We start from the raw sequence: 19,049 nt of genomic DNA, 5'->3' as shown, positions 1-19,049 counted from the left end.
GGCTGCTTTGCCCTCGATCAAACGATCAACGCTGCAGAAATGAAAGAAGAACGAAACGAAAAATCAGAAAAACAAAACGCTTAATGCTAATATGTAAATGCCGTACTAATAATGAATGGTTTTCGTTTTCGGCAAAGGAAAGTAAAACAGAAGAAACGGCCAGGCTGGACTGGACGTACGGTATCGACCGGTACCGGCTGCCGGTGATGGAACAAGAAAAAAAAATCCAAACTAATCCGAACGATCACGGGAGTTTAAGGTCTATTTGTGGGATTAATTACAGCGCGTTTGTTTTTGCAGCTGTTACAGTTTGCAGCACGGATAGAATCGCGTTGGCGATTAGCGTATTTATGTTAATGGTTGGGAATGATAGATAGCAAAAAAAAGTGGCACAAATGGCTCAAACTACGATGTTTAATGTGTAGCATAAGGCAGGCCAATTGAAGTAATGGGCTGGGAGCTATTGGGATCATCATCCTAGATCGATTTAAGTGGCTTAGGGGAGCAGTAACACAGTACCAGAAGCTACACCAAAAAGATTGTTCGTCATGTCGCTAGAAAGTCTAGCTTATTGTAAACTTTACCCAAAGTTATAGACTGACAGAGTTATAGATAAATTAATTCTCCGGAGCTAACTTTCGTGTTCAGCTTTTACGTTCGAAACCCCTGTTCGTAAACTCCCTACGGTGATAACAAAATTGTTGCAATTTGAGTTAACTACATTGACACTTTGACGCCATTAACTACAACTCCCCATTACCAATTAGTCAATTAGCTAGATGCCATTGGAGGTACCACCCTGCGCACATTATAAGGGTCCAAAGAATTGTCCAATGTAGGGCCTGAATGTTGAATTTGAATATTTGTTTCCACACACCAGAATAAGTATAGATATTACATTGTCACAATTTTTATGCTACTTCTACCAATATCTGTGCCGACGGTGGCATCGGCTCCAACTCCGATACAAGGCACCGTTCCACGGAAATATTTAATTCTGCTTCCTTTATCCCCTGGGCAAACTCAAAGAGAACCTCGTCCAACAACGAAGTTGAAGAAACAGTAATAAAAACCTGACTGAAAGTCACCCTGGTCCGCGTAACTAGTTTCGATTTCTGTCCTCATTTACGCCGCAGATTTTCCCGTTCAGACAGGGGCCCAGGAACCGTTTCCTTTCGTTACAATGTTCGCACCACGCTACGTGATACGTATATAGGTGAGCAGCGATTACAACCTCACTTCGATCCAAACCCACTATCCAAACAACCGATGGGGGCACGGTTTGATGCTGGTCCGGTGCAACCAACGCAACCCGGTTGCATCGGGGAACCGGCTCCGGCTACGCTCAACAAACCGCGGTGACAACCTCCGCGAGGAGCGCTGACTGCTGTCCTACAAACAAGCTGAAATAAGGTTAAATGCACCAGCATTAGCCACCCGTCGTGTCGGAAGTATCGATCGTAAACCCTTCGCGGATCGCATTACCCTGCGAGGCTCGGAAGGAATTATTTTCGATTTCAAGCCGCGGATGTTGCCGATGCCGCACGTGAAAGTTGGCAAATGGAAATGGCTTGCAGGTGTTGCACATACTGCCTTTACATACTGCAGCGTCGATAGGAAGTTGTGATTAAACTTCTTCTGGGCTTGATTGAAGGGAAAGTGATGGTGGTTTGGTTTATCGTTCGGAAGGTAGGAGAAAGTAAACGAGCTTCCTCGCAGTAGAACCAGTTTACTAATCTCGTCCTTCACCGATAAGCTGCCTGGGTGGAATGTGTAATGTTCGAGTTGAGATTGTGCAAAGTTTTCCCACACTGTTCTCGTGTTATGGGCGCCTCAAGCGAACCACTTCCAGGTCGCCAACAAAAAATCCCCCAAAAAAAGAAAGCTTTGCCTCGAACGCTTCAATGCTCCAAAATTTCCATTCCTTGCGTTCCACCAAACATGCGTTCCACCGATAGCGATCGGCATCTTAAGCCCCCATTTTCCAGGTGTCGCTGGTACTGGTACAAACAATAACAACCGATTCGGCTCAGAATCGGCGTGAAAAGCTGCGTACTTGTCGAGTGACGAAGTACTATCGTTTTCACGAATCGCATAGCGTGACACCGCGACACCGTTTCGGAGGGAAGGTCTCGATTTCCTCCACCTGTAATTACCCCGAAAATACCCCCCCCCCGAAAAAGCATTGCAATCGGCATCATTAGCAACACAATCTACTACGGCCAAGAAATTCAGCGTAGTACAACGGCGCCAAAGGCAAAGGCTCCTTTCACTCTCAATTCAACCCGAATAGCTGAATGCTGCCGGTTGGTCACATTTGGCATATTTTCAACTTCCCTTCCGCACCGAGCGCATTGCGATGCAAACGCATTACGCTTAAAGCGCCCGTGAAAAATTAGGCGGAACCTTTGGTTGTGCTCGAAAGTTTGGCCACCTGTGTTGGGGTACGGTGCGCGACACCCAGGCTGGTATGAGCAGCCAATTTTGAGCCAGTGATGCGAGTCGATTTGTTGGCTATTTTCACTCATTTTTCATTGTGCTGTGTAAAGCATTTTAACTCCATCTCGACCTTGATCTCGCCCCATTTCGGTATTGCCAAGTGGCTCTGGAGCCCGGGATCTCCTTGATCTCGAAACCGGCACATTACGAATCTGTCACGCCCGAGAAGGATTAAATCGTTATTTGGCTTCAGTGTTGAACCAACCTAATGAACTAATCAAGCGTGCTGCAATATAGATCACGAGAAAGGCATGGCAAAACCAGCAGAAACCTTTGCCAAAACTAAAAGGGACCAACCGTACGTAGGAACGCATCGTTTGCTACATTGCCCACATTAACCACCGCGCACTGTTTTGCTTCACACATTAACCATCGCGCAATCAATTGGCACACATTTTCGACATGTTTTCCTTTTTATTGGCCCCATACCATACCGAACCAGTGCTCTCGTTTGGGCCAAAAACAAAAAAATAAAACGCTCACCGGGAACCGACCTGCTCCTGCGGGAAGAGCGGGTGAACCGATCTCGAGACGTCGCCTGATCGCGCGATCATAATCCAACACGATGACGCACAAAGGTGGGCGCGCACATTGGATCGGATGGCGATCGGCGGTGATTTAGGTTAGCACGGAGAAAGGTGAGCTAATTAATTACTGTTGCTTACTGAGCGCGTGCTTCCATAGCGGGAGCATCCAGTCGGCTAACGATCCATCGCCACCGGTTTAGAGCAAAACCGACCAGTTTGACAAGTTCCCCTAGTGAGCTGGTGAGCTGAGTGAGTGACTAGCGAAGGGTGAAGATAGAATGCTACCAATGCATCATCGCACGCAGTTTGCACCGATCGATAGATGGTGGTGGAAACGTGTTTACAAATCACCTAAATATTGAGGAGTCCCAGACAGGTTTGAGACAGAGGTGTGCGTCCATTAGCGAGGCGTGTTTATTGTGAAGGAAAGCGCGGTGCAATAAAATAGACGGCATGGAAAATTTCAATACGAAAAATTATCACAAGGCTAAGCGGTCTCCGACTTGAATCGGACGAATTAACAAATCAGAGAAATCCAGTCTTTGTTGCTGACACGATTTTCTTTTTAAAAAAATATATGGAATTTTGCTTTGCAAAATAAAAGCCTTAAAGAGACGCCTTCAATATCTGACCTACTTCTCACAAACGGAAGATGCATGCTTTATAAGCCCCGGAAACAATGAAAATTGCATTTGAAAGTGCATTGAAAGCTACAAACTACCACCCTTGAGCTTTATTAAACAGTTCACCCTTTGATGTTCGTCGGAGTAGAACAAGATGATGCCAATCAGCATTACATCAGCAAGTTTATCTCCCACAGAAAGAAGTCGGAAAGCAAAAGATCATCCTCTCATTAGAGGTGAATCCAATAAATGTTTTACGATTGTGCACTTCTGTCGGAATTTATGTGAAAGTGTCTCCTTACTTATACTACTTGATCATGAGCATGATCAGCGATTTGATAGGTGAACAATCAATGAAGGCGCAAGTCGTATCAGAGATACCATACATTAAAACGACCCCAGAAATGTGTTCAAAACAGAAATGATAAGAACTACCAATTGAAGCCAACCACCAATTTATACGGTATCATTCTTGCCAATTCCTTGCCACAGTGGCCGGGCCCGACTGTTCCATATTCAACGCACCGTAATCACTGCACGACCGGTAGCTCAGCTAACTTCAACACAGTCATCAACTGCGGCAGCTCAACCCGAACGCAAGCTGGCACTGGAACGCAATCGTCGAGCGCACACAGGAATGGGGACAATTTTCCCAACCGTTGGTAAACGGCAGTTTTTTAGTGACAATTTTCCTTCCCCACAATCAGGCACACACACACACACACGCGGGCTATCACACACACACGCACTTGGAACGGAGACGACGATTTGGTAATATTTTTGTCTGTTGAGCTTTATTGCGTTTTTACACAACACTGTCGTACACGAATATCGTGATCGTTAATAACACTTCACGTGCGTCTTTACCACGCGTTTGTAACTGGAGCGACGCTCTCTGCTATAGGTCTGTACTGGCCGCGTGCCTCACATGGAATGAACTTGACTTTGAACATTCATCCACCGGTACAGCGGCGCGCGCGCGCGAGCTCCCTCTCCAATCGATCCGCTTATGCTGCCGCCGGTACAGTGGAGGGGGATGTATGCAGCTTTTCGCTGGTTTTGCTGTGCCATGCCAGAAACGGGAGCTAGGGAACCAATTTCCTTCCGTCTTACGGAGGCTTGGCAAAGAGGGTATCGCACGTTGGTGTACCATGCGCTTGGTTGGATCGAAAGTTTATTGTCTAACATTACAGTGGAATAAAAAATTGGAATGATAAAATGCTAACCAAGAGCATAAGTTATGGTGTTCTTTTGCGAAATTTTTCTCCTATTACTATTTTACATATGTATTAAGATAAATTGAAGATTGTAATCGTGTCGTTTTAGAGGATGCATGCAGTATGCAGAGGAACATCCATTTGATAGCTCATACAAAGTAAATAAGGCAATACGAAATTATGTCACCATTAAAGCAACCAACAAAAATACATCGATCTTCATAGATCAACTAGAACCTGATAACTAGATAACTTGGAATGATCGTGATTTAACTCTGAATAAGATGAAACAAAGTAGCACAAAGCAATATTTATAGTAACAAGATTAATAAAGTGTTCAAATTGACACTAATTACGTGAAGAAGAGATATCCACACAAAAGATGAAAAAGAATGAAGAAGACTATTTTCGATAATGGAGAAACAAGATTTTTTAAGTTAAACATGGCACACTTAACGGAGCATTCAGTGGAGGATCAATTCCTTTGGAGGCTCAGGGCGGAATTATAGTTGGGGCCTCTAATTTTAAAAACGATGCAGGAGAGAAGGGGGACATTGAGGGGACATGAAATGAGACAAGGCGAAAAGCGCAGTAAGAAGGGGCCTACTCCGCCTACCGTTTGATCCGCCGCTGGGCCGTCCCTAACCATGTTCTTCAATGGCCAGGGCCATCACCATCTTCGAATTTAATATCGGAACCGGCTATATCACCACCAACACCAGTTACCACTGTACCTGCACTCTTCTAAAGGGAGCTACAATCATACGTGCGCCAACTTCGAGAAGCTGCACGTGGTGGAATTTACAACTACAGCATCCAAGCAGCACTTTGCCATCGAATTGGTTCGCTCGCTGTGCTTCCGGGATATTCGCCATGCAACACTCTGTTACACTTCTTCGATCTTAACTTAACTTTACAAAACACTCAAGCACCAGTAGTTGGTGGTGGACTTAATCGATATTGTCTATCCTGCAGCGAGTATTTATCACACGCAATCTCCTAACTCGGATGTTCAGTCATACATATGAACGCATGTCTTTTCGCGATGAGCTGCGCCTTTGTCTCCTTTCACGTATACCAGGTATTGACCAGTGCCGGAATAATGCACCAACTGCAGGTGAGATAGGTCATGTGCAGTGGAGGATCAATCCCCTTGGAGGCCCAGGGCGGAATTTTTCAAGTGGGGCCCATAATTTTGCTACGGCATTATCTGTGTTAGGGAGATGTACTTCAAACATGATGTAACAACACCAGCAAAGTCTCGGAAAGAAAGCTCCCTTGCGTACATCTCAGAGTTCTGTTGCGTAGCCCTGTAAACGGGCCTAGTAAGCTAGTCTCTATATATAAACGTTTGTATGCGCTAAGGAGAACCATAACGCCACTACTTGGATCGCCATTAGCTGGTACGAAATTCCATACAAAACCAGCTGTTTTCAGATTGCCGATACCAGGAAAGCATCCACGGAAGAGGTAGCACCTAGTACAGCAATTTTGGTCGAAAACCGCTGAAAGGTATGCAATGTTTAAACACTAACTTTCCCGTTGGTCGAGAAAAATTTCTTCGAAAACTACCAGTTTCCGAATTTAAAGTACCAGGAGAGCATGCACGGAAGAGGTAGCTCCTGGTACTGCGCCGTAAGGTATGCAATGTTTATACACTAACCTTGCAACCAACTTGCAACGCAATGCGCCGTAAGGTATGCAATGTTTATACACTAACCTTGCAACCAACTTGCAATGCAAGTTTGGTGCAAGCAAGAAACTTGCAGCAAGATGGCGCCCAACTTCGTACTTGCATGCAACAAACTTGCATGCAAACTTGCATGCAAATTTGCATGCAAGTTCTTGCAAGCAAATTCTTGCATGCAAACTTGCATGCAAGTTTGCATGCAAGTTTGTATGCAAGAATTTGCTTGCAAGTTCTTGTATGCAAGTTTGCATGCAAGTTCTTGTATGCAAGTTTGCATGCAAGTTCTTGCATGCAAGTTCTTGTATGCAAGTTTGCATGCAAGTTCTTGTATGCAAGTTTGCATGCAAGTTTGTATGCAAGTACGAAGTTGGGCGCCATCTTGCTGCAAGTTTCTTGCATGCACCAAACTTGCATTGCAAGTTGGTTGCAAGGTTAGTGTATAAACATTGCATACCTTACGGCGCATTGCGTTGCAAGTTGGTTGCAAAGTTAGTGTATAAACATTGCATACCTTACGGCGCAGTACCAGGAGCTACCTCTTCCGTGCATGCTCTCCTGGTACTTTAAATTCGGAAACTGGTAGTTTTCGAAGAAATTTTTCACGACCAACTGGAAAGTTAGTGTTTAAATATTGCATACCTTTCGGCGGTTTTCGACCAAAATTGCTGTACTAGGTGCTACCTCTTCCGTGGATGCTCTCCTGGTACTATACATTCGGAAACAGGTAGTTTTCGAAGAAATTTTTCTCGACCAACGGGAAAGTTAGTGTTTAAATATTGCATACCTTTCGGCGGTTTTCGAGCAAAATTGCTGCAAAATTTTGATATGATAATATGATTTTATTCATATTCTATGACAATGCTAGCTATTTGGTAGTACACTGACAGATTGTGTCGGTTATAACATCATTACCGGTAGCAATACGGCCTGGCTGTTCCTGAATAAAAAAAAATATCATTACCGGCTTGCAAACTTGCAGAAATTGTGACAATCGTAATACTAAACACAATACTCCACCACAATACTGTTTCGAAACACGCAGGCTGGACATTTTCACGGTTCAATGGGGGAGAGAAAACAATACCATACCACGAGTAACGCAATGGCAATAGCTGGCGAATATTACGCAAGTTGAATACAAGCATGGTTTCTATTCTAGCATCTAACGGTAGGATCATTTACGAACAGATGAAAAAATCCCGTTCAAGAAATAGAATACATGAATTGGTTGAAGTAAAAGGGCATATAAGGGTTCACGGGGCGGCCAGATGGTGTATTGGTAGCGCAGTCGGTCTGTACAAGACAGGATCACGGACAAATTTCATTTGGACCACCAAACCTCCGTACGCAGCACTGACTATCCTACGAGTAAATAAAGTAAAAATAAAAATAGAAATGGTAGGCTTAAACATCCTAAAGATGTCGTGCCGATAAAGAAGAAGGAGTTTGAATACACTGCATACTTCTCTCGCGTAGCGGTGTAACCGGGCCGATATAGCTAATCAAATAAAAAAAAAATATCTAATCAAGGATATATAAAATCTAAGGATATTTTCGATCAATTTTAATCTACCTTTTTAATTAGATCTTGTGCAATAAATTAACTCTGCTGCTATATTCCCAAAAATCGCACAATCGGCACAAATTGTTTGCGGCCCCCAACACGGCGAGGCCCTTGGCGACCGCCTACTCCGCCTACCGTTTGATCCGCCGCTGGGAGCATTTGCAAATATTTTATTTGTCTCCTTCAAACATTTACAGGTTGTGGAATGGGCAGCACGTGGAAAATGACTAATGATTCAGTGCTCAGGTTTTTAAGAAATTCTAGAAATCCATTGGTATTTTTTTAGCCTAATTTAGCCTAATTAATATCGCTATAATGATATTCATCAGATATCTGGTCTATCTCTTCTTTATCTTCACACCTCAAGAGGTCTTGACGCCTGCTTTTTCTGAATTTCTTTGACTTTATATACACGTATCGAGATAGGCAGTGCTACGTACGGAGGATTTGTCCTTCGGGTGGGATTTTTAACCAGTCCTATCGTGTGAAGTCTCCACCGGACAGCCAGTCTATCTCCGCTCAAATAAGCAACGGACCAGAGACAGCAACATTTTAATTCCTTTTCAATTATTAATGGAATTTCGTATTATAGCAAGCAGGATATTAATGTTCTGCAAGCTTGACTTCATATACGACATTGTTTGATCATATATGTTGGAATGGCTAACATAGTATTAACATCACAAAGATGGATTATTAAAGAGGCTAAAACAATTAGCTTCTTGAACCACTCTGTAATCACGCAAGCAACCAAACAATTTATGCTAACTACTAGAACATGTAGTTTACAGCATTTTGATACAAAAATAATTGCTCCAATACTGTGTACCAAATGAAGATCCATCGAACATACCGATCCGCCGATCAGCCGATATGAAAGGTACCGATAGTAAATAGCAGTAATCAAAATTAGCTACCTTTCGTTCTTCCTCTTTTCATGGTCAACTGGCGAATCTGAAATCGACCGTGTAAGTTCCTTCCACATTGCAGCACTTGCCCGGCGCGCGCATTTACCGTTCATTTTGGACCGTAGGGGGGGTTTGTTGTTTTTCTTCGCCTCATACGGACAAATTTAATTAAAATTTCCAGCCACGATTCTTGGTACGGAAAGTAGGTGAGAACAACATGAAACCAAAGCAAAAAGTTCAGAAACAACACATAGAGCCAATGAAAATAAAAACATTCCCCACATTGGGCGGACAGTGCCGAAGAGGGTAAAAGCTTTCCCGTGCGTCCTGCTTCAATCGCTTAAGATGTGTTGTAAACATGCGAAAGCTTTTGCGGATGGGTTTTAGAAAGAAACAAAACCATTCCCCATTCGATCACTTGAACGAAAGGCAAAAATTGCTGGCGAAAATCAGATGAATCTACACCGGAGGCACCTAGCGCTGGAGCTTGGGCGGTGGTAGCCAAGATGGAAGAAGTCCCGTCTAAGCCAGATCGAAACGGATCAAGTATGGACCGCAATTGCCAATTACGAAATAAGGGTAACGTGGCGTGATTTTGGCGTGATGTTATATGTGTTTACTTTTTTTCCGTACGGAATTCACTATCCCATGCACTATCGAACCGTTTGCGGGAAAATTCCGGTAGATCATCATCACATCAACTCATCTCGGATCGATTCTCAAAGACCTCTCAAATCGGAAGATCTGCAACCGATCGATGATGCTCTAGCGTTGGATGATACTTTGAATTATGTTTTTTTTTCTCTTCTCTCCGCTGTTCGAATCCATGTTCAGGCAATAGTTGCACGCACTATCAAAAAATTAGCTACACCAACCGATCGAGATCCGGGCTGCGTGGTGTACCGTTTGAAAACATGTTTACACAATAATCGTGTAACCGAGTGGAGGTAGCATCAAAGGGCGTCTTATTTTACCGTAATTTTGCATGATTTCATTCAAAACATTTCGTTTTCATGTGAAGTCAGTCTTTTGCAATAGTTCTAGAATTGTAATGTTTCCTACTTCATTTAGTCTAATCATCAGATCAAGTACGTAAGTTCTTCTTAGGGTTACTTTAGTGCAAAAGGACTAATGGATACAACCTGGAAAACAGCTCATAAAAACATTTTATTATTAAATTATTACCTAGGAATGATAGAATTAATGGAGAATTGAAGACGTTGGACATCCCGTTTAATAAAATGTAGCTAGGTCTGTAATATCCCTGACCATACTAAGGAGATCAAATCACTGATGTAAATATAATTTGAAAGGTTTATAATCAGAAATTTGCCTAAAAAGCAGCGGCGGATCAAACGGTAGGCGGAGTAGGCCCCTTCTTACTGCGCTTTTCGCCTTGTCTCATTTCAAGTCCCCTTAATGTCCCCCTTCTCTCCTGCATCGTTTTTTTTTAATTAGAGGCCCCAACTATAATTACGCCCTGGGCCTCCAAGGGGATTGATCCTCCACTGCTAAAAGGAAATTGAAATTAAAATCTAAGGACAAAGTAATTCTATAAATAAAAATATAGTTAACCCGCTCATGATGAATATCTCATCAAACGAGATTTTTATAGCATGATTTAGCAACAATACTATGTATGTTTTTCAACTCATAAAATCGCCAATTCTATGTTCATGCAGAACTATGGGTGCAGAAGTCTAAATATGCTCTGCTGAAGTTTGCATCTGTACATATAAGTTGCGAAGTCTAATCTTTTGAATAAACTTTGCCCTCACTTGGAATGTTCAGATACTGTGATCAGAACTTGTGTAGTAAATTAGTATTAAATTTCAAATAAAATTCTATAATGTGATAATAAATAAATAAATATAATTTAATTAAAAAAATAATAATAAATAAGAAAACTTTGATACATTTTTCTTCGATAAATTATATGATCACAATTGGTCTTTCGGGTTCCTGAAGTTCTTGATGTGAAGAACTATGTTGTCAAGAAGAAAACTTTTGCAAACGTAAACGATTGACGAACGATTTCATTGCTAAACCATTATAATTGCTACAAGCAAATTCCTGTCAGAGAGATCTTCCATCAAATTCTTCTTACTTTGCAATTGCAAATGAAAGCAGTGATTGCAATTATGGCAACAATCAGCGCTATCCATGCTACCGGCAGCTTTCGAGCCACCTGCCAACACCATCGCTCAACGCTAGCATTCTGTTTTGCCAGAATTTTCCCAGAACGTTTTTCCGAGTTTGAGATCGAGATTGAGATCGGGGACGGTGCCCGAGTGTGCGGAAGTGATCCAGAAAATTTTTAATTTTCCACCATCCGCGTGCAATGAATGATGAAACCACAACCATCGGTAATATGTACAACCAGCCGTGCTCGAGCACCACCCCTATTCAAACATCACTAGCCAACTGTAACCGATCGAAACCGATTCCGCTACGGTGCAAAAACATTCTTCCGATCGAATTTAGATACATTTTTGAAGAAGCCACCACACTCCGCTAGAACTGTAACGCCTATGTACAGTTCGGTTTCATTAGGCAAGCGCCCAGTTATGGCAGTGCATGAAACCAAAGGGTGGACCACTAGTGCACCCCTTTTGCACGGGGAAGTAATTGTGTTTAGGGAAGTAATGGTTTTGTCCATCGATTGCGCTCCGATTGACAGGCACTAGCGGGAACATGCATGGCGCTTGCTGTAGGTGAGAATAATAACTCAATTCGAACGGGTCCGTGCCGTTAGCTGCACTCAAAAAAAAAAAGGACCACCTGCCACCACTCAAATAAGGGTTCCATTGAATTGATGGATGTCGATGAATTGGAGGGAAAAAAATGGCCAATCACGGTTAGAAACAATTTTTGATCGCAATTGATTTACGATCAAATTTGTATGAAAAATATTGACATAATCAAACGTTCACAAGTGGAATTTTTCATTCAAGCTACCTATATCGCTTTTAGTTTTAACAGACCGTTTTTTAATATGTTTATGTACTTATAAACAATAACAAAACTTGAATTCCCATCATTCGCTACCATCAGCCCTGTAAGCTATCCAGGTCAAACCGACACAGCGGCCCGAAATTCTCGTCAATTTATGCTAACGCACCGCAGAAACCAGATTTCGCGTAATCTTGCACACTCTCTCTCTCTTCGTGCCGGCTATCCGGCGTGTATGACTCTTCACACGAGTCCGAGTTCCACCGTGCGGTCCCGTATGCCTAGATTTTCCCGCCCGTATGTTGCTCCAAAACCTTAATACACCTGTTTGGCCCCCATCGTACCCACCAACTGCACCCAAACTGATGCGAAACGGTTAATCGCTCACACCTGCAAACGAGCATCGAATGGGGTGGGAAAACCGATGGCCGAACCGTATCTAAAAGGGCTACGACGCGTACGCATCTCGCTCGGTTACAACCCGAGCTAGAACCCGCGAATATACCTGCAGCGTGGCGCAGCTAAACCTGCAAAGATTAAGATCAATCGTCATTAATAAACCCCCAATCATGCCAAAACGGATTTCCACCCACCGTTAATGGGGGCGATAATTTATTTTCCTCGCACCATCGGCTTTACCACCAGTCGGGGCACCTAGCAGGCCAAACTATCGCCTGGCCCTTTACACCGCGCACCGATACGCTCCAAATCTGATGAGGTTTTTTTTTTTGTGGGATTATCTGTCTGTGTGTCGTTTCATGCTACTTTCATGAAAATCTTCGAGTGCAAATCCAATCTCGAGTGGTAGAGAAAATGGTGCAACTGGGTGTATCGATCATGCTCTCGTGATTAGTCAACGTGTTGTTGTGGACGAGACGGGGTTTAATTGAAATATTTGAATGCAATTAAAACGTTGGCGTAAAACAAATCGAATTTACATACTTGACGCAGTTTGATATTTTATTATACAATCTTTTATTTTTTGGTTCGTTCACTCATTAAGTATAGATGGCAGTGGTATCTCTAAAGTAAGTCTGATGTTTATAAATAGTTATTACTAGACTAATATTTACTTTTACCTTGTGTGTGTCAATTATTGCCAGGATAACGTTTTAAAGCAAACATACTTTCGAACGCCAATTAGTAGTTCTTCAAAAGTATTCTGGTACAAATTAATGGTACTAATCCGTAGCGTAAGAAGTATTCTGCCGTTCAATTAGCACCGTACTTTGGAAACGACTCACGACCAATGTAAAATAAACATGAATTAACATAGTATTAACTGCCAATCTTCAATTCCTACTTGAACTGAAGATTTATTTCTAGCGAAATTTCACTTTTTCTTAATGAATGTTTTTACTCCAGACACAATGCATCATAGAAAAAGTTTCCTTCTAAAAATTTCATTCAAAAGTTCTGTAAGGCCACATTGAAATCTTTTTTAATTTAAAATGTTTCAAATGTTATATATTCTGATTTAAACGACACAAACAGTTGCAAGAGAAATCTTAGTCAAAGGCATGTTATTTATGCAGAAAACATTGCATCGTTGCCTCACGAGGAATCTATAAATTTGGTACTGTTTTATATTTATAATGCCCTAAGAAAACATTCCAAATTTATGATAAAAGCTAACTTCACCTTGCACTAAGTTAGCAAGCCTGCTGGGCGATTGCTTTCGACTGTGGTTTTTGAATCGGCAGGAACAGTTTAAACTCTGCCGGCAGTTCGTCCTCGGAGTAGAGTCGATCGGAGAAGTATACGCGCCGTATTCGACAGTTGGCATGGATTTGTACGCGCAACGTTTCCACGTAGTTGGTACCGTACGCACGCCGCGTGAAGTCGGACAGATTGAACTGGATCTGATTCCAGCCCTCGTCCAACCGCATCGGCATGGTACAGATGAAGGGTTTAACGCGGGTCGTCGACTGGTAGTTGCTGGCCCGAAACCGACGACGGACATTTTTGTCGTCCAACACCTGTTAACACATCAGAAGGAATAAATAGCACAACAACTGTTTTAAAAATTAGGTTTCGATTCGCGGTAGCAAAGCGGTTACATTCTAACCAATGCCACACGAAAATAAGCCGAAGTCTAATGGAAAATCCTAGCGAAAAGAAAATCAATTAATGCAGTGAAAGTATACAAAACAAAAAAACACCTTCAACCTAAGAAAGGTAATGAGTGACTTAAGGAATAGAAACCCCAATTTTCTTCTTGCGAAATGCCCTGCCACTGTGTTGCAACAGACAGAAAGAGGGCAGTGTTCCTCTTGAACCTGACAATTTGAACGATTACCCCAGGCAACTTCGATTTTTGAATGTCTACAACATATTTCGTCAATCTTTAAAATACAACTTTAGGTATTTTATACACTAACATCTTGGAACGAAGAAAATAAATCATAAAGGACCGTTTTATCCATACTGCACAAGGACCCTCTCCTGCAGGCAACTGATTAGTTTGTTTTGGCAACGGACACGACACTTTCTGCCGTTGCCTGAATGATTCCAACGACACTGCCCGTTGTTATGTTAAAATCATTGAACTTTCACATGTCTGCAGGATGGGAGGTTAGGATTAGGATGGGCCTATCACTTTCCTGGGTAAATGTCGCAAAAAGGAATTCATTGAATGTGACGCCTTTTTAGCTAATGTACTGTCTTTTACCGGTACATGAAGCCACACTCACTTACCTGAACCTCGAAGGTGAAGTATTTCTTAAGATTTTTGATAATCATCACCAGGAAGGGCAGTTTAATGCCAAGCGTCTTCTTTGGATCTGCCGGACACGTTATGTACGTGGTGCTAACGTTCGTTCCGATGATTTCCAGCACCAACGATTGAATGTCCTGATCGGTGATGCGTTTGATGTGTCCATTGCGAACTTTTTTGTCCCAAATTTGGAGCGGTTTGCTTCCGATACTGTAAAGTATCGATAGAAAACCAGACTGAAACGTGTTTTTAAACATCTTTCAGTCGATCGGCACCAAAAGTACACGAAAATTTGGCTAACAGCGGCTGCACTGCTGCAAACGGCGGGCACTTGTTTTGATTGGAGTGAGTTTTTTTGTACGGGACGGGAGTTTGTTTACAATAGATGGAGTGCGTTCGCGAAGCTGTCAACGGCGAACGTGCTCCGAATGTTGGGGCGAAAAGACGGGCGAAAATAAGGGCGCTGGGAACCAACATTTTCCGCAGTTGGTATGAAAATGCGTTATTTTGTTTTATTCTTGTTGTTATGAACATGATTCGTGCCATGTTTATATAAAATGTGTTAAGGTAAATAAAAGTGTTGATGTAAAAGAATATTCTTACAGCTTTATGACATTTTTAATACAAAAACGTTTTCAAAAAGTCGAACGTTATTAGGACTAGACCAGCATAATCTAACTGTGAGTACATCCAATGAAAGAAAACATATGTTCGTTTTATATTCTTATTCTATTGGTCACTATTGTACATTATTCTTTTTCATTAACTGGCCATCGTTAACACTTCACAACCTTCATTCGTTATGAGTACAGTATGTTCAAATTGAGCACTACGAGCATTATCAATGGACACAGCTGTCCACGCATCCTCAAGTACTTCAGCCTCACACGTTCCTAGTGTAAGCACTGGCTCAATGGTAAAGGTCATGCCAGGAATCATTACACCCGGGTAATCATTATCTAAAATACCAAACACTTTTAGTTAGCATCAGAAAAACGACCAATTTATCAATCATCTTACCGAAATGAAGAATATTTGGTGGTCCGTGGAAGTAGCTACCTATGCCATGACCAGCAAACGCTGGCATTACTGTTAGTTTCTTGCGCTTGGCGAATTTTTCTATAGATTTTCCAATCACGCAGATCGGTTGACCGGGACCGCAACAAAGAATCGCTTCGGCTAAGCATCGTTCAGTGCTTTCCACTAGATACCTTCCCCGATCATCCACATTGCCTAACAGTATGGTCTTTGAACAGTCTCCATGGTATCCATTGAAAAATACCGTGATGTCTATGTTGATAATATCCCCATCGAGCAATTTTCGGTCATCCGGTATCCCGTGGCACGCCACATTGTTTACGGACGTGCATACAGATTTGGGAAAACCCAAATAGCGCAAAGGGGAAGGATATGCGTTCGCCTTGACGGTTTCTTCGTGCACAAACCCATCGATATCATCAGTAGACACTCCAACCTGCAAAGGAACGAGACATTATTATTGGCATCTCACGACAATAACATGCAAAGATGCAAACCTTTGCAAATAAACAGGCATTTTTCAAAATTGTTGCCGCAAGCTTACAGCTTTGTCTCATTCCCTCAATCTGCTCACTTGACTTTATTTCCGGCTCTCCCTCGCCAGAACTCGGAGAATTCCGGATGAAATAGTATGCAGGTTTGGCAATGTGTTCTGGAACCTGTCGTTCCGGGGCGACGTTGCCCAGTTCGGTGATAAGATTACACGTTCCAAGAGCGTATCTGTGGCGAAAGAAAATATGGAACGATTACGTACAATAACTTGAAACCACTGAGGGCAGTGTTTACAATTTTTGCTTTCCAAAGAATGATCTATGTCCAGATTTGCACAAACTTTGCCAACCGTGTTTTAATATGTTTGTTTTAAGCAACATTATGGACGTGGTTGCACTTTAATTAACTTTGAAACTTAATTCATAACACAACTCCTCTCTTCAAAACAATCCCGCCGAGTATGCAAAATGACGTACGATTTTTGTTTTGATATGTGCAGGGGTTTTCAAGATCGTTTTTCATATTTTGGGGAATGTCATGACAATAATTGGATTTATCGTTCGTATTGGAATATTGATGATATTGTTAAAAGTATCTTTACTTCTGTGCATCTTTTGAAAGAGTCTTGAAAAATATGAAGTAAATTATATTAAAATGATATGCAATAAAAGCAATCCGAATCTACAGACCACCCCTGTATATATTTTTTTCAAAACGTCAGGCACAGCTGATTCTGCAAAATGCAACTTCGTTCCCTTGATTGTCAAAACTGCATATTTGCATCACTATGCACAACACTGGGACATAAAACGATTGTGTACAGTGCGTAACATAATTATAAGAAAAGTTGTTCCTTGACACTGTGCGATAACATCTTCATCGGGCTGCCCGAAATTATCCTTAAGTCATGCCTGCCATTTCTGGCTTACTAGAATTTTTTACCACGTAGCCGTATGGTTCGTCCTTGCTGCATGTCCTTGGTCCGGATGGGATTTTGATCCCGTCAACTTATCATGCCACCTGGCCCTCACAACCCTAATTTCCAATTCAATGATATCGTCAAATGCGCATTGAAATATGCATCGTTGGGTGTTCATACAAGGGCATTGTGCGTATTCTCAATATCAATATTAAATAAGCCTGTAGACAACTACGCCTTTGTGGCAAATCTCCCGCATATGAGCAGCGTGGAAGAATTATTGCGCTACAGGAAGCTGACAAGTATCACTCGTTGCATAATGGTGAGTTTATTGATGAACTTGTAGCGATTGTTGTCGATTGTCGCATAATTGTAGTGTGCAATTAGCTGACCTTCAACATATTTGAGGCTAAAATTTCTTCTGAACATTTTCCTCACAAACGTGGCGCAAAAGGCGTAAGAGGCGTACTTAAGTACAGAGGCTATGTGGATTCCGTATAGATCTATGCAGCTTCGATCGTCGCAATGGGTGTTCTGAGTGGAGAAGCTTCTTCAAACTATGGAAGGCCGGTAGCCAACACCCAAGCAAGCAGCTCTACAATAATGTTGAGCTTGGTCGTTATGGACTCTTAACTCAAGGTTAGTAATTTTTTTATTTCGAAAGAGCGGTTACCTATCTATTATACACCTCTGTAGGTTTGAATTAGTTAGCAGGGCCATAGGGTTGTTAGAATTTTTAGGTTTTGTTGTTTTTTTTTTTTTTGTTGTTGAACTACAATTTGTTCAATTATCGAAATTCGTTTGTTTCAACATTTGAACGAGAAGTAAAAATTAAAGCTATCTTATGATCGTCATAAAATTGCAACCAATGTTTTTCCAAGACTAGTTTACCGCCATTATTCGCCTTGGAACAGGCGCTAGGCGCGGGTGTAAATGAAATACTTGAGCGTTACGCATCATTGCCAGACAAAGAGCACGCTGAATGCTGCAGCCACGTTCGCTGCCATCCACAAGATCCTAAACTCTACGCTTTATTATTATGTTTTACTTACTGCAGTTCGTTTATTACGCTTGATTATTACAATTATATTATTACTGTCCTCCACGCGTTATAGCTTTTGATCGATAGCGGTTTCATGGTGCGCTGTGGCGCATCACGAACCGTGCATCGTTTTTGCCGAGCTTTAAGCTAAAGTTTTACGAGTGAACCAGCGGTAACGGTGGCCATCGCTCGGTACCGGGTAAGCAGAAGCTTTGCGGCCCATTGAAGATGGCACATATGGTGGTAGAAATGGGCTACGGGTTCTTACCGCGCACCGTCTTCGGTTCGGTCACGACGATCATTCTGGGCAGTGCGAATGGGTTGGGCCTAGTTTAACCTAACATCCACGAGCATCCGGCTGGACTGTGCGCTGTCCGTGGACTAATTATAAGCCATGGTTGGTCAACATTTCTGCACTTTGCTCATCAACGCGTTATTGCATTTTTAATGAGCCAATGTAGCTGCATCCAGCCAACGTTGGTGGACGTGGGAGGCACGCGAGAAACGCGTGGGGATGGTCTTCTGCTTTAGGACCGTGACGACCCGGTGGAGGTGGATCAATTGTGGTAGAAGCGCCCGCGCAGGATACACAGGGAGTAGCGTAGCGCAGGTCAACCAGACTATTATCGTATCATCGGCGGTGGTGGTGGCGAGCTGGAAAGTGTTTTGATTGACCGGGCTTGGAACATTGCGGAGGGTTAACAGGGGCCCCCGTGCTTGCTCATTGCACACACACTTTATTGAACAACCAGACAGTCAAATAATTTACTTAACATTTCTATTGCAAAAACCGTGAAAGTCCATTAAAACGTGCTGCGCGTGTGAGCATTTAACATATCATCTAAACGCTTCTTTTAAAAAT

At 42.4% G+C, this 19,049-nt stretch overlaps 2 protein-coding genes across 2 annotated transcripts; both read right to left on the bottom strand.

Annotated features, from left to right (window-relative positions):
- Positions 1–13,078: 13,078 nt before the first annotated feature.
- LOC128303152 (cilia- and flagella-associated protein 20) lies at positions 13,079–15,021 on the bottom strand. Its single transcript, XM_053040012.1, has 2 exons — positions 14,678–15,021; positions 13,079–13,959 (listed from the first exon to the last, which is right to left on the bottom strand). Exons 1-2 carry the CDS (start codon positions 14,951–14,953, stop codon positions 13,633–13,635), a joined length of 603 nt encoding a protein of 200 aa, XP_052895972.1. The 5' UTR covers positions 14,954–15,021; the 3' UTR covers positions 13,079–13,632.
- Positions 15,022–15,275: 254 nt separating this feature from the next.
- Positions 15,276–16,658, bottom strand: LOC128304196 (methionine aminopeptidase 1D, mitochondrial). Its single transcript, XM_053041356.1, has 4 exons — positions 16,521–16,658; positions 16,232–16,454; positions 15,717–16,170; positions 15,276–15,655 (listed from the first exon to the last, which is right to left on the bottom strand). The coding sequence occupies exons 1-4, from the start codon at positions 16,604–16,606 to the stop codon at positions 15,459–15,461; spliced, it is 960 nt and encodes a 319-aa protein (XP_052897316.1). The 5' UTR covers positions 16,607–16,658; the 3' UTR covers positions 15,276–15,458.
- Positions 16,659–19,049: the final 2,391 nt, after the last annotated feature.

Source organism: Anopheles moucheti, chromosome 3 (genome assembly GCF_943734755.1).
Source record: "Anopheles moucheti chromosome 3, idAnoMoucSN_F20_07, whole genome shotgun sequence".
In the NCBI taxonomy this organism is placed as follows: Eukaryota; Metazoa; Arthropoda; class Insecta; order Diptera; family Culicidae; genus Anopheles; species Anopheles moucheti.
The sequence above is the reverse complement of the archived record's forward strand: the minus strand, read 5'-3'. Positions and strand labels throughout refer to the sequence as shown.

What these genes read in the sequence shown, in the direction of transcription:
- LOC128303152 (XM_053040012.1), bottom strand. Translation starts at nt 14,953, where the DNA reads ATGTTTAAAAACACGTTTCAGTCTGGTTTTCTATCGATACTTTACAGT. An exon ending in ACTTCACCTTCGAGGTTCAG is followed by an intron (nt 13,960 to 14,677) that starts GTAAGTGAGTGT and finishes ATGTGTTAACAG; the next exon opens with GTGTTGGACGACAAAAATGT.
- LOC128304196 (XM_053041356.1), bottom strand. Translation starts at nt 16,606, where the DNA reads ATGTTGCTTAAAACAAACATATTAAAACACGGTTGGCAAAGTTTGTGC. An exon ending in TTCTTTGGAAAGCAAAAATT is followed by an intron (nt 16,455 to 16,520) that starts GTAAACACTGCC and finishes CTTTCGCCACAG; the next exon opens with ATACGCTCTTGGAACGTGTA. An exon ending in ACCAAATATTCTTCATTTCG is followed by an intron (nt 15,656 to 15,716) that starts GTAAGATGATTG and finishes TTGGTATTTTAG; the next exon opens with ATAATGATTACCCGGGTGTA.